General features: G+C 31.3%; 1 protein-coding gene across 1 annotated transcript; it reads right to left on the reverse strand.

The window, feature by feature from the left end:
- Positions 1-3612: 3612 nt before the first annotated feature.
- On the reverse strand, positions 3613-14864 carry LOC143062391 (neuroendocrine convertase 2-like). Its single transcript, XM_076234100.1, has 9 exons — positions 14690-14864; positions 13855-14058; positions 13474-13574; positions 11365-11480; positions 10627-10741; positions 6982-7106; positions 5503-5724; positions 5053-5109; positions 3613-3801 (listed from the first exon to the last, which is right to left on the reverse strand). Exons 1-8 carry the CDS (start codon positions 14795-14797, stop codon positions 5054-5056), a joined length of 1047 nt encoding a protein of 348 aa, XP_076090215.1. The 5' UTR covers positions 14798-14864; the 3' UTR covers positions 3613-3801; position 5053.
- Positions 14865-16652: the final 1788 nt, after the last annotated feature.

Genomic DNA, 16652 nt, shown 5'->3' on the forward strand with positions numbered 1-16652 from the left:
TGGAAAATTACAAAAGAAAACAAATTATTTATTTTGTTACACAATTCGTTATTATAACAATTAGACAGTGAATGCATTCAAACAATAAAATTATCAAATTAACACCCTTTGAGTTCCCCTCATTTTGTTAATTAGATCTCTTTGATTAATGCTATAAACATCCAATATTTAAAATAAATGAATATCAGATTTGTGTACTATGACACGTCAGTGTGTCAATTATTCGATCCTATTAAAGAGAATACAATTGTAACTAGTATCCAGTTTCACGAGTACCCCCTAGAAACATGCATTAACGAATCAAATGTAACATCTAAGAGAATACCAAGCAATTTAACCAATTAAGATTGTTCTTTCAAAACACACTAACAAAGTTATACAGTTGTCAACTTTGTTATCATATTTATCACCCTATTACATTTATATAATTGATATGACCCTTTAAAATGATTCGTTGTGCATGTGAAGCCAAGGACATTGTTACCCTTGATAAATAGATAAGAACAATCGTTTTTAGTTATTAAGATTTAAATCTTGTTTCACATAAAAGGAAAGACTAATAATCTTGTTAAAATACACATTTCAAAATATTAACGTATCTCCTTACATCATAAGAAAATATTTTCTTTAGAAATATATTTATTATTCTTGTCTTTATACAACTTTAACAAATTTACTTGATAGTCGTTAGCCAATCAATTACATGTATGTAACAATTCTCAATAATGTAAGACATCAATATAAACAAAAAATTAAAGTTTTGTTTTCAAAAAATTGAACCGATTTGTTTTAGCCATTTCATTATTTTTCTATCGTACTCTGTTTTATCTCTGCGTGTTGTAAAACCTCTGAAGAAGTAATAGGATTGACATCTACCTTTCAAAAGTATGCATCGGGTCAGTTTTGATAATTTCTAGGTGTGTACGTCGATTTCCCCTCACCAGTATTCAATTTCCCTATCAAAAATGAGCTTTTGTCTGTTTGTATTGTTTACTACGCTGTTGTATGAAATCGTATCAATAGTTAAGTCGTCAATATTAGATACGGCAGGTTATTGTATATTATCAAATTTTGGCACTTTTGTTCTTTTAAGATCTATTATACCATTGTTATATAATGACAAGTACATTCCCAGTATTCTTGCATTTTTGTTTTGTTCTGTTGAGAACAATGATGTTTATTAGTCCACTGATAAAATAGGAAGGTTGAGATTTAAAACAAAATATTCGATTTGACCTTTTTATATCTGTTTCAAGTAATGAATTTCGATAGTGGTTGTCTTCCATCTGATCTTAATGTATTGTTATTTGTAGGCCTGTCCCATTTCAGGAGCATCTTATTCAATGGTTGCTGATTCCCAGGTTTGGTTTTTATTCGTTCATCGTTTTAACTAAACCATTAATTTTCTCTTTTCAATTGTGTTGCACATTTTTCATTTCGGGACCTTTCATTTGTATTGTACGATATGAATTTTTCTATATGTCGAAAGACGAACAGTGTTTTTAAGGGTGTCGGTCTCTAGTAAGTAATCGTCTCATTGACAATCGTACCAAATCTCGTTACTCATTGGTAATTTTAGGGGATTTTATATCAAAATAGCAGTTCATTGATAGTCACTTTTAAATGCATCCACAACTTTTACTTAGACTGGTGATCACTGGTACCCGACCGTTATTTAAATTCTTGACAATACTTTGTATATTCCAAATGCTATACTGGATATTTTACGGAGGGGACCAACCTAACGTTTACTAAGCTCGGAGAGATAAGAGCTATTTTACGAGAGAGAAAATACACCTCTCTATTTCTAATACTAGTATTGTATGTTGACGTCTTGACTGAGCAGTTGGACTGATGTATCATTGCCGTATACTCAACATATAATTAAATTCATAAAATTGGTTGAGTTTGCTTTCATTTTTTATTTCAACTGATCGAATTTATTAAATCTTAATCACATCTTTTATTCTAAATTCGTCTATTTTAGTATCTTCTAATCAGGATATCTCAATTGACGTCGAATAATTTTCTCTGAAAAAAAGAAAATAAATGATTAGATTCTCTTTTTCATATAAAATGTCCATTGGTTTTAGTTTGTTATCCGGAATTTTCTCTCTCAATCGATTTACGACTTTTGAACAGCATAATACTTATGTTGTTCTTTTTGTGTCTTTCGTTTCTTTTTTGTCCTTATATTTGTAACATATGACGTGACTCTGTACTGATACATACCGTCATTGTGCTATTGTGCTAAAGTAAATTTTTGTATTCTTGTCTTTCATTTTTGCTAATGTGCTTTGTATATATGCTTTTTTCGTTTCTTTGTTACATATTTGTTGGTTTTCATAGTGATTAAGATTAAAACACAATGTTGACGGCTGTAACCCTATTTTTGACATTTTTACCTAATATGTCTGTTTGTTTTGTTCACACATCGTTTTAATCATAATGAAATCTGGAGCTCGCATGTCAGTTACTGCTAGAAGTCCTTTGTTAATCTATGTATCATTTTGCTTAGTCTCTTTTTTTACATATTCTAAAATCAGACTCGAACTTCCTTTTAACTGAGTTTTACTTAGCGTATTGCTATGTGTTTCTTTATTCTACATTAGCTAGAGATATAAGAAGAGGGTTGAAATCTCACCAAACATGTTTAACCCCGCCACATTTTTGCGCCGGTTCCAAGTCAGGAGCCTCTGTCCTTTGTTAGTCTTGTAGTATGTTTTTTTTTAACTTTAGTTCATTTATGTGTTTCGGGTTTTAGTATGAGGTCCATTTCCACTGAACTAGTACATATTCTTATTTAGGGGCCAGCTGATGCCCATATCCTGGTATGGAATTTTCTCGCTGCGTTGATGTCCCATTGGTGGACTTCGGCTGTTGTCTGCTCTTTGGTCGGGTTGTTATCTCTTTGGCATATTCCCTACTCCAATTCTCAATCTTATTAATTCACCATTTTCTATAAGAATTTCAAAATGATTGTACCAAGGCAGGAATATTACAGTTATTATCCATTCGTTTCATCAATTCCCAAACCAGGAAATATTTTAGTTATTTTGTTACTGTGTTACCTTTGCTTTATTTGATGAATTTGGTTTTGATCGTCAGGGTAAATATGTAGTTCTTTCATAACTCTTCTAGACTGTGTTTTTTTTTTTTGTGTCCCTCACGTAACACCATATGTTGACGTTTGTAAGTCTTTTTGGAAGATTTGTATTTATTATTGGATTGCTGTGTCTCTTAAAATTTGCCCAACATATTTTTATTTGTATTCGTTTTTGTAGGTGTTTTTTTATATACCCGGGAGCTAAAGTATTATCCAACATAAGAAAAATGTACAATCACAAAAAAAATAAAAAATGAACTCAAAGGAAATTCAAAACGGAAAGTCCGTAATCTCCTACTCAAATGGAAAAATCGAAATATCAAACACATCAAACAAATAGATAACAACTGTTACATTCCTGACTTGGTAAAGGCATTTATATTCAAAACCTTACCAGACTCTCTTTGTGTTCATTTACATGATGTGCGAAAAGCCTCATCGATCATTTTTTTCTAAAGTTTTGTAGTAAAACACGCACTAGAGTTATAACATAAAATCCTTCATTTGTTATTTTATTATCACCAATTACGGTGTCAACTTTTATGCTGGTAGCATAGTACACAAACAGTTTAAGTCAAAATGAAATAATAATTAAAAAAAACCTATTATTTTTTGTTAAGTTCTTTTATTTATAACCACGTTCATAAATGATAACGACGTAGTCTTGTGTTTGAGCCGCTTTTCATCGTCAATTCCTGAAAAAAAGACACATGAAAAAATTAAATTGATGCTATTTCCTAATAAATTTCGTTAAGGTAGACGTTCGATGTGCTTAAACATTGGCATTTCAATTGAAAATTTAAGGCCATCAAACTAAATGTACATGTTTATCTCGAATGTGGACAACAGACCAAATTAACGAGTGTGTCTTTCATCACCGAATACCACAACTATGCTTTTGAAACATGAAGTTCACACTATTTTCACATTATTTTGAAAATCTGTTTCCATTCACGATGTTTTCAAGACCGTGAATTTATCATAACTGCCATATCTGTATATTTAATTGTTATGATAACGGAAACATTGGTAAATTCTTTATTTCTGTCATATTTTGAAAGACATTCTCAAACAAAAGACACATTTAATTTGCAATGAAATTTTGACACACAAATGCATAAAGTGATTACATACAGAGTTGTGTCCCTTGTATTTATCACTACAACTTTTCTTTTTTTAAAATTGAAATAAACTATATAAAAATATTTTAAAAGTAGTCACTAAGTGGCTGTGAAGATATAATAGACGAAAAAAAAAACACTTTAAGGAGGCTCGCGGGTACAACAAGTTCGTTTTTGACCATAGAAGACTTTTAAATGTTTATACTCATTGAAAAAGCTCCAAATCTTTTTTGACGTATATCATTATTATTATTATTTCAAATAAGCTGTACTTAAATTAAACAATTGTAAACTTTAAGCGATTTCTGTAATTTATTTCATTTTTTATTTCGATAATACCTCTATTTCTCCTATTACTATTAGTTCAACAGAAAAAAGTACTTTAACAAAAATGCATGATACTTTCGAAGGCAGATTTTGAGCTTAAATGAAAGATTACCCCATTTTTCATTTTAATTTTTCTACTAGGTTTATGATAAAGTTCATTTATAAAGCAAAATGCGAAATCCTATATTTAAAAAAAAAAGATTTATACCCTCGATAAATATCAAGCGTCCATAGCACTTTTCTGGATATCTACAGTTCTGAAATACTGGAACTTTGCCTTATCATGCTTGGAAATAACATAACGTTTCACCTTAAACTAGGATCCTTGTGATTGTATCGTCACTGATCTATAGGATATCAAAAATGACTAAGTCATGTCATCAAGTAACAATGCTTCTTTTAAAAATAAGGTAACCTAAAGGCGACAATACATTCAATAATTTCAATGATATACCATTTTATAATACCTGTTTGAACGTTTTGACCTAAAAACCATACCTCACTGTGGTGATGTCTCAGTACCATACAGAGTAAGGCTCCATTCATTCAAAGTAACTGGAACGCAAGATGAAAAAAAAAAAACAACTTAAAAACTAAACTATTTAAAAATAAATATTTGATATTTCTAATATTTTATTTATGCGCGATAACAAATATACAATTATATAATCGGACATAACATTGAAGCATTTACAAACACATTAGTTCTTTCCACATCTATCACATTGGGACTCATATATCACCACTATTTGCCAAATTATTGTAGTCGTCTATAAGTAACGACCAAATTCAAAATTTCAATTTGGAAACCAAATAAATCACCAATACCATAGACGTATTATACATCAAACAATTAAATTATGTTAGGCACGAACTTTTATCGGATAGATATCAATGCTGTATAAAAATGACATAGAAGACAGACTAGACAAAGTTATAATTATTTACCTCTAACAGCTTTGTCTATTGTCCGGAATTCCAAACGCCAGGGTCTGTCTCCATTACTAGCATCGCTACAAGGATTTTCACCCCAGGTCTGTAGTGTTTTATATGTCCACACAAGGCTTCCACCCATTGGATGATAAGATGAGTCTTCCGGTCGATGAGTCATCAAATAACTCTTTGTTCCGAACGGAGAATATAGATAGAACTCAACTGATCCTCTGTTTGCTTGAAATATATTTTATCACTTACAAAGTCATATTCATAATTTAATATTATAATTTTACATTTTTTAACTACTGAAAATAATTTGCTGAGTATTGCATGAAGTGTTATAGTCTTAAACAATAACAAAACTGCTATAGAGTATTAAATTACCCTCCCCATATTCCCAAATTTTTCTATCGTTTATAATTCTAAGGGCCCTAAACTTATTTTCAAAATCATCTGATATATTGCTGATGAAACTATTTGCTCTTAATTTCTTTTTGAGAACCATAAGTGCAAAATGCACGAGAGCTCTTACTTTTAGTATTTTCTATAAAATGTACATTTCCGAGCGGCATAACACTTAAAATAATTCATTCAGCGCTGATTTTTGAACATTTTCAAATATTGCATCCTACCATTGTTATTTCATCAAATTTCGGCGGCATGCAACTGTATCAATGAGAGTAATTACAATGTTGATATTCCATATCATTTATATTTCAAAGGCTGTGACTTCTCCCAAAATATTCTGATTTTTGAATTCATCAGAGAAATTACTGATGTCAACCTTTGTAATACATCAATTCCTATAAGAACTTCACACGAGATATTATTCATAATGTTGATTTTCTATACACTTTACAATTAAAGGCGAGATTGCAACCCCTACTTTTATGACATCATGACAAAGTTCCGTCTGCACCGTTGCCAGCAAACCCAATCCCTCAGTTAGCTAGGCTTCAGATAATAATAGCTTTGTCATCCCATATTTGCCTATTCGCTTCATGTTGGGTTGCAAAGAATCATGAAAGATACCAAACGTAGAACTCAGAACATGCTGTATGATGAAATGTAAATGGAAAGCCTTGCAGATCAGCTGTATCTATTCGTTATAAAGGCTGATAATACTTTGCATGCAGTAACATTAATTTTTTTATCACATAGAAATTTTAATCCAACGTCTGTAATGTACATGCATATATTAGAAATCTAATTTATCAGTATCAACAGATTGTCAATAAGATGGCAGGCAACTTTCCGTCTCTTAAGGTATGTTTCAGACAGTGGGCCCAATGCATACGGTGTTGATGATGTTGTCGCAATAGCTTGAATTCGAATTATGTGGAGGGATCGACATAAACCTTGTTTTTAGATGATAAAATATTACTCAGGGCACTGAACATTTTATGAACTTACATCCCGGTCACTTTGTCTTATTGGCCTTTTAATCATGCATCAGTATATTTATAAAAGGTAACCAGTTAATACTGTTACCTGTAAATCTAAATGAAATAGTAACTAATACAGATTCTAAATATCTAATCGTTCCACAATTGGTTCCTTGACCACTGCAAAGCACATTTAAATTATCACTTTTGGATCCACCCCTTTTTGTTCTTCTGTAATAGAATATAAAAAAGTACTTTAACAAAATTGCCTTGGGTTAATTTGAAAATGTCTAATGCTTTGATATAAAAATAAAATTTTAAAAAGTAGTTTCACAAGGAAACAATAACATATTGATATTTAAGAAGATATGTTGGTGTTAGTTAATAGGAAAGAAACCTAGATATATCTTTGATATTCATTATTTTCAATGTAAAGATGCGATTAGTACAGTCCTACAAGTTTGAATTACTCGTAGAGAAGGCATCTTTTGTATTCAGGTTCTATAAATTTAATGGATAATGGTATTTTCTCATTCTCCTTAATAACCTTTTAATCGCGTAGTGGAATTAACCATTTGTGGATTCTTAGAAATTCTAAAGAAATTCTGGACAATTTCAAATCTCGGTCTATTTCTGATATCAATTCTAACATACTTTTGATTTTTTAACCCTGTATGCCAACATTTCCCATGTGAAATTATAAAATTGTTTTGTATAAACATTGAATGACTGAATTTCTTCCTATGTGACGTATACATTTTCTGACGTCAGACACGCGAAACAATGAATGTGTTTTTAATTTGATGGTTGCTTTTGAGCTTTTTGGTAAAATTGTTTGTTTTAAGATTGTAACACAGTGATGACCGCTGTACCCATATTTTGACTATTTTATTTATAATGTCTGTTTTGTTCACACATCGTTGTAAATATAACGGAATTTGGCGAGACAGTCGTTCAAGTGAGAGTTTTAGCGCTATAAAACCAGGTTTAATCCACCATTTTCTACATTTCAAAATGCTTGTACCAAGTCAGGAATATGACAGTTGTTGTCCATTCGTTTGATGTGTTTTGTCATTTGGTTTTGCCATGTGATTAGGGACTTTCCGATTGAATTTTCCTCGGATTTCAGTAATTTTGTGATTTAACATTTTGTGTAGTTGTTATCCGGTCGCGGGATTTTCTTGTTGTGTTGAAGCCCCATTGATGGCCTTCTGCTCTTTTTACTCTTTAGCCGGGTTGTTGTCTCTTTGACGAATTTCCCATTTCCATTTTTACTTTTATATAATATCGGAATGAAAGAATAAAGTAAAAAGAAATCCACTACATATATTTAATGTTCCTAGTTGCTGTACACATCTATAATAGTGTTCTGAGATAATACGCAAAACACTTAGAGGTTAAAATAAATCACTTGAGGATCAAACAGTCTTGGGCCGGTTGTTTAACTTGTTGTTAGCACTAACGCTCCGTTATATTTTGCTAACATACTAGTATTTGTGTATGTTTATATTATTTGTCACAAACTTATTGTTCAGTTGCTGGTAGATAGCAGCGTTAAATCATTTAAGGTATAAATTGAATATGGCTGCTTTCATGATGCTACCATCAAGACCAAGGAAGGACAGAGTTTTGAGGGGAATTATTTCTCATTTAATATTTTGAATGATGATGAACTATAAAGAAGGTACATATTCGGCAAGGACTCTATTGCATACCTTTGTAATCTACTCCAAGACACGATCAGCATGGCCACCAACAAATCAACAGCACTGACCGTTGAGCAGCAAGCATGCATTGCGCTCCGTTACTATCCAGCCGGCTACTTCTTACGGGTTATACAATGTAGGAGATACTTTTGGGGTACGATAAAGGAACGATTTCCCGTGTTGTAAGTGATGTCACAAATGCCCTTATTGAAATTAAGGATGATTTTGTGTGTTGGCTTACAGATGCATTTTACACGTATGGTAGGTAGAAATCAAAGATCACCCACATGAGTAAGTGAAATCCAGAAAGCGCTAGCATTTAATTGTATGCGTTTAAAGCACTTTCTGGTTTTACATTCATCAGGAACGCTCAAAGCGGAATATTTGAAAGCCAATTATATATAAGAACCGAAACGATTTCAGAGCTTTATGACAAAAAAGACATAAAGAATATGCCAAAACGATAACCTACCAGAGTCTCGATTTAATTTTGGTGATAATTTTGTGTTTACATTTTCTGTATATCTATAATGGTTTTCAAAATTTAAAGCAGACATTCTTAATTTACTGCTGTAATTGAAGTAGTAAGTTGAGAAATAATGCATGAAAGATACTTTGTTCATTAGGAAATAATATTTTCATAACCAGTTTTGTCGAATTAGAACTAGCTGCGCTATCTTTCATACAGCTTCAAACAGGGCATTGAAATTCCTATACCCGGTATGAAAAAAATGTTCTCAAAGAGTAATTCAAATTTGAGTGACTATGTTTATCACATCTATATCAGTTAAAATAAGGGAATAACAAAGACATGTCTAGGTCTCTTTCATATCTACTAACATCAACAATTGACAGGAAGGGTCGGTTAAAAATTTACCTTTACTACACATGCTACAGAAAAAGATTATTCAAAAATTTCATTTTGAAATGCCAGCATTCAAGGACAACGCCTTCATATTGAAAACACAATTGAAACATTAATCTGAAGATTAAGGTGTCTATCAGTATTTCATTATTAATAAAGGTTGCACTTTGTAAATACAGCTGTTTCTGACAACACGCCTCTTTTGGGGAGAAATTGAATATTCATAGAAAATTAATTTTGTTTGCATACTGGTTCCCAGTTATGCTCTCTGTGTTCCATATCGCAGAGACAGAACTTGGGAATGTTACCAGTGAATAAACACGTGCATATTGTTTACATTGAAATCTGTGGTAACCTTTCATTCGAGGTAGGGGTAGTTAAGAAAATTAGTGTAAGTTTAAACTCTGAGAAGTTCAGGGCATATAAACGTTGAAAATATGCCGCACAGCCCTATATTTTGACCTTTGAAAAAAAATGTGTTGCAAATGAATTTTCAATTCTAGGATAAGATTTTTTTCAAAACTTCATAGTAAAAGTGGTACAGTGTTAGCCGTAAAAGGAGTTCCTATGGGAAATTGCATTGTCAATATTTACAGAATTGCAACCTAAAAGGTTGTGGCTTACAATGGAGCTGTTGAACTGAGAGTTTTGAAAAGTAAAATTAAAAAATACCAAACTCCAAGAAAAATTCAATTAGGAAAGAGAAGTAATCTCATTAGTTATTTTACGCACACTATCAGAATTCTGTCGTCCTTGTTGAATATATATACCATAGATAACAACGGATATGGTCCAATTGACGTAACCAGTACTCACTTCTTTATATTTTCTACTTTAATGAAATCACTGAATACGAATTATTCTCTTTGGTTATTTGTCGCATTTTTACTTGTTATGAACAAAAACAGTGCCAATAGTGGAGAAAAAAGTTAATCTCCTTCGGAGCACCTTCTCATATTATGTGTGGTGGTTTGTATCCTGTTCTGTGGTTCTCCCCTTTTAATGACGGGATTATTGTTATCATTGTGTCATTGTGTCAGAGTATTTAATTTTGTTCCTGTATTTTGTCTGATAATTTATAACAAAGAGTTTTTGCCAATAGGTGTCTCTATCATTGGTGTAATAGATTAATAGTATATGAAAATACGTTTTTAAAAAGTAAAGTATTATTTGCACTTACATTCTTTTCTGTCTATTAATTGTGCAGGTTTCAAGTGCTTGTAAAACTGGAAAGTTCTCCGCCTTCTGTACCATGTCACCAACATCAAGAAAACCAAATCCCATTGTCGGGTGAGCTGAAAGTGTAATATATGTCATTCAACAGTGTTGAAATAGAAATTTTAAACAAGAGAAAAAACGCAAGACAACATTTAACATGAATGTTAAATTCTTTATTCAAATTTGTCGGAATATAAAAATCTGAGTAACCAAACTTGGAAATTTTATGTGTTTATCACACCTTTTAAAGAACTCTGTATATGATAAACATAACTTGTAGATTAAAACGAAATACCTTTCATACATGGAAAACCTTGTTTACAGAATTACAAATAATGCAACATAACTTTTTTTGCTACATGCATAGTACATATCTAAGTAATTATACATAAAAAATGTCTACAAAGCTAAAGATTGAATCATACATCTGGATCTTTATACCATAAATGGACCTTCAAAGAATAATGAAACTCGTGTATGGTAAAATTAAAAAAAAAAACCCACTTTTTGTGCATAATTAATATTATTTACATGTATAAGCCGAAAATTGAGTTAAACAATTACGGTAAGGACTTTAATATACGTATTCTTTTTGTGTTGATCAGTTGACGAGACAATATTTGACTGTTTCTTAGTTTTTCTCCATCTTGCTACTAACGTCGCCAAAGTTATAAAGAACTAGATTTTAAAATAGACAAACTTTGAAATTTTGCTCCGTTTTCCTGCCACTGATAATTTGAGTCTGAATCGGCCAAATTATGTTTCTTTGATGTTTGCACAAGTAGATGTTGAATACTTCGCCACGTCAGATTTGGACTGAAAAAAAAAGATTATAGACGAACCAATAGAAAGAGAAAACGTATCGACAACCTGTTAACATATATAAGTAATAATATAACTGTAATTTTGGAAAACGAATGGTATGTTTGAGCAATTCGGAAGCTTTAAAAATAAAAAGTAAGTATGCTAACTTAAATCCATTTTTGAAGTTACTTTATACCAAAAGTATTTTATTAAATATAGGGCGATAATTGTCACAGAAATTTTCCATTAATGTTACAAACATATTAATTTGTTTTAAAATTTCACGAACGATTCTTGCAATTAAGAGTTGATGGACCTGCAAACGTCGAGTATCTAATAGTTTTTATAAAACCATGCATTTTTTTATAAAACAAATATATTTATTTAAATTTGATATCCTTTCAATTGAACAACAGTACACTACAACAGGTTCTGCATTATGGAACATGATATGACAACAATTCTCGAGAACATGTTGAAATTATCATTTTCAAAAATAAATTGATACACTCTCATTTTTAGCTGTTTGATTTTGATCTAGACAATCGTTAAAGCTAGATACTTATGTACGATACCTGGAATCATGATACACTTCAAGCTGGAATCAATTTCGTTAATATTTGTGAAAACTGTACACTGTTTTTTGGAGTAAAAAAACAACTCCATAGATCACGACTTTAATGACACTATAATGTGTTATATATGAATGTTAAGCATCTATTAAGATGGTCTGTAGCAGTTATTTCTACTGGTAAAGTGCTTACTGAACACAACTTTTATAACGATTTTAAGATGAGGGATATCACTAAATGCGTAAGATTCCTTCATAAAAAGATTTTGTCAATATGTATATTCTATTTACTTATTAGTGATATTCATATTTTGAAATATGTTGTGTTTTACTCTTTCATCTGTTTTGTAATATTGCATTTTTAATCAAACTTAAATTTTACACTTTCAACTTATATATATGTATATATCTCCTGTAACAACCTGTCAAAAAAATTGACAAAAATAGCCTAATTGATTTATCAAAATTTGAACTGTCTCAAAAGTATATGTCTGTGAAATTCATTATCTTCAATTCTAAGCCTTTAAAGGAAATCACTTTTTTGAAAAAAAAAAAAAAAAAAATAAAATAAAAAAAGTACACAAGCACTTGTAGTGATGTATATACCAGCAGTTGAATAGTAAAGAAGACTTTTGTATGTCTTATAAAGAAATCTGTAACTTTAAAGATAAATTAAAAGAAAAGTAGAACAGACTTCATATTGGAAGCTTTGTTATGATCATTCTTACACGATAATAGTTTATAAGGTAAGATGTGCTTATCCTTCCAGAGCACCTGAGATTTAAAAAAGTGTCACTCAAACTTGTTCAAATTGTAAGTAGTTATGAACTAAATTTATGAACTTAATATTTTGCAAAATTACATTGAAACAATGTCAGGTATTGATATATGCGGACACACACACAATAAATAAAATAAACAACTGCAACGTTTAGAAACTAAATCTACATCTTGATTAAATATATATGCATATGTTAGACACTAACAGTGAAACTTGGGTTTGTAAAAAAAAGTCTGGAAAGGAAAAAGAATTGACGATTAAATCTAGTTCCATATGCATAAGAACATAATGGGGAAGAGTTTTTTTAACTTTAAATAAACAGCTATTTAAAGACAAACACCTAAAGAAAAATAAAGAGATTTTCGACCTATTATCGTTGGATGCGTTTTTCTTAAACTTTCTTGCTCTGTAAACAAATTTCTGAATCTAGGAATGCCCATGAAATTAACTGACACTCTGCATTCATGTTACCGATTGATTGACACTACTGTATATTCATTAACAAGACAAAATCAATGCTTTCTTCTTTATAGTATTCATATTCGAATTTGAGAACAAGACCTCCACCTCTTAGAATATAGGTAAAATGCTTACTTAGAAGAATATGTACAGTTAAAGTTTTGAAATAAAATATGGACTTATGTGGAACTTACTTAATCTCTAAACATAATGCTATAGCTCCACTGACTGTTGGACATGAAAAAGATGTACCTTCAGCTCCGTCTATACAATTAGAATATGGAATTGGTACAACCTGATCCAAATAAATAAGAATTATTTAATTATAGATATTCATGAAAAATGATCTCTGCATATATATAGTTGTATAACTAGTTAATTTAATTGTAATAATTTCAAATAACATAATTCACAAAACTTATAAAGAGACCACCATCAACGTGTTTTCTCTCAATAGATTTATGACTTTTAAACACCGTTATACTTCTGTTGCCTTCATTTACCACACTATGATATATTCTTAGTTACGTTTCATATGACGTTAGAGATTTAAATTCAATTTTTACGAAACGTACTATTCCATTAGTAGATCCCTGACCTTCACCATATGCCACTGTCATTATCGAAGAACCAACACTCCGAAAGCTAGCTGACATACCCCCATTTGAAACAGCAGAAACTGCAATTGTGTAAGGAGACGTTAACAGTCCATTTGAGTTGGTGTTATCTCTGTAATTACCAGCTGCAAAAACATAAATGTTTCCTTTTCCATTTCGACCCTTTGAAAGAAGTTGAAACATATGATATGAGACATGATTTTATATACGTAGGAATTTTGATATTCATTTCTACATTTTATACTAATTAAGAAAATGCCGATACCATGTCAGGAATAAGACAGTTGTTTTTAAATTCGTTTGATGTATTTATGCTTTTGATTTTGTCATTTGTTTAAGGAATTTCCGTTTTGAATTTTCTTTAGAGTTTGGTATATTTGATATTTTACTTTTTTATAATCTGATTTTTTTTAAATCCATCTAATGCATATTTGTCTAATAGTCATTCTAAATCACAATCATTATAACAAAATACCGAACTCCATAGATAATACAAATCAGAAAGTACCTTTTGTTTAGATGTTTATTCACGGAGCCACGTCCGATGGGGATTGGGCGACTTAATCAGACGCATGATTAGTATAGATTTGAACGCTATCCACCTACTAAGAAACCTTGAAAAAAACTCTTTCAGAGAGAAGTGTAGCGGGTTTGCCTGTTACGAGCATCAAATACAACGAAGACCAAATGAAGATTGAATAAGTATTATTTCGTATCATCAGTGTTTGTAAATACATTTTATATGGAAAAGACACAATCAAATTCTAACTTGTAGATGGTATTTTTAACTCACATTGGTTACTCCATTTATAAATGCTTCTTCCAACACTTCACTGACTTGTAAATATCCATACGCTTGTCCTGGTCCCCAGCTGTTACTATAAATATCGATTTCTTCCATTTCATGAGACAGGTATCTAGCTAGTTCCACGTCGGTGGCACTTAAGCTTCCAGTTGAGTCAATTACAGCAACACCTAGTATGTTCAACAAAACGTTTCTATGCAAGTAATTTCCTTTTTGATATAATGTATACGTCTCATTGTCTTTTTCTTCTTATATATAATGCGACATTTCAAAACACATTGCACATTAGAATCGATATAAACTTTATCCATGTATACATTTAACTCAAGAAGTGAATAATTAAAACTGTCAGTGGGATTTAAACTTCATCTGTTCATTGATTCCATTTGTTGACAGCATTTTTATTTTACAAGAGATTTCACAAGTGGTACTCTCCTCTATAGACCAGTCAGTGTTTTGGTCTTTGCTGATATTAGTCAGTCGATTGAGATCTACCAGAGTGTGGACACGGTTCTCACATGTCGACTGAGAAGAAGGTTATATTGAAAAAGTTTTTGTAATCGTTTTTTTTTTTTAACAAATACACTTTATTATGATGATCTGGATGTAGGGAATGTTCTTGGTGCAGTGTTTTTGATGACAACTCAAGTTAGAGGGATACTGATCATTGTCTTTATTTGTTTATCATGTAGATTATTGTTTATCATAACGACTCATTTTCCGCGTACGAATTATCATTGACTAATATCTATATATGTATGTACATGAATACACTTCTGATTTTTTACTAGTATTTGATTTGACCAAATGACATGATAATTGATATGCATTTTATCATATTATTCTCTTGGCCTTTTGTTTTCTGTTTTTTGTTTACCATATATATAAAATGAAAGACCTATCTTCACTCACATTATTATTTTAAAATCTTATACTATTTAAAAACAATAGGTCTGTTGACTGCCTTTCAATATTGTTAAGCACAATGGCTAGCAAGGAAACAAGATTTGGCATATCAATGTACAGTGAAACCTGCATTAAGAGACCACCTAAGGGAGAGCAAATAAATGATCTCATAACACAGGTGGTCTTTTTAATACAGGTGCAATTTAAATGAAATGCACTAAAGAGGATCTATCAATAGTGATCTCTTAACAGAGGTGATTGCTTAATACAGGTGGTCTCTTGAACAGGTTTCACTGTTGTCAATTCGTGGCAACTCCCAAAACTCACCTACTCCTGTTGCATTATATGCTATTCCAACAGTACATACGTTGTTTCCAGGTTTTGATAGTATTATGCCTGCTACGGCGGTACCATGGCTGTAAAATGTATTGATTTATTGTTGGAGACGTCTACTATATATAAAACAGATAAGCAGATTTATTTACAAAATACCCGACATTTCATTTCACCAAATTGCACTTTGGTATGGGAAAATAAATTTCCCATATTTGTGCATTTATGTCAAGAGAAAAGTATAATACATCTATGAAAAAACGTATCCTTCATGAAAAATTAAGATATTTTTGATGAGTCTTCAACTTTCGGTTTCTATTTCAACAGTATGTCGTTGAATTTGATTGTTTTCATACTTAACATTCGAATGTATGACAATTAAGCAGTTCTTGATGAATTGTGACACAGTCGTCATTTCATACGTATTACAAATGTTAATAATAAAAAAAAACCCGATTCGAACAAACATCCTGAAGACATTACTTTTCTTAATCTTTGAAAGCCATCGTTTAATATGTAAGCTGCCGAACAAGAAAGGGAAATATAAAACATACAGTACTCCACAAACCACCTAACAAAAACAATTGAGCAAAACGATACCCACACAGGTAGGTACTCATTTACCGCGAAAGGGTGAGCAGTTCGTGATCACCTAGTTGCAACCTTCATGTTGCGTCGATAAAAGACCAAAACACGCCTGTTTGTCAGACAA

The sequence above is a fragment of the Mytilus galloprovincialis genome, chromosome 2 (assembly GCF_965363235.1).
Source record: "Mytilus galloprovincialis chromosome 2, xbMytGall1.hap1.1, whole genome shotgun sequence".
Lineage (NCBI taxonomy): Eukaryota > Metazoa > Mollusca > Bivalvia > Mytilida > Mytilidae > Mytilus > Mytilus galloprovincialis.

What these genes read in the sequence shown, in the direction of transcription:
- LOC143062391 (XM_076234100.1), bottom strand. Translation starts at nt 14,797, where the DNA reads ATGGAAGAAATCGATATTTATAGTAACAGCTGGGGACCAGGACAAGCG. An exon ending in TATTTCATTTAGATTTACAG is followed by an intron (nt 5,725 to 6,981) that starts GTAACAGTATTA and finishes ATATATTTCAAG; the next exon opens with CAAACAGAGGATCAGTTGAG. An exon ending in AATAGACAAAGCTGTTAGAG is followed by an intron (nt 5,110 to 5,502) that starts GTAAATAATTAT and finishes CTTGCGTTCCAG; the next exon opens with TTACTTTGAATGAATGGAGC.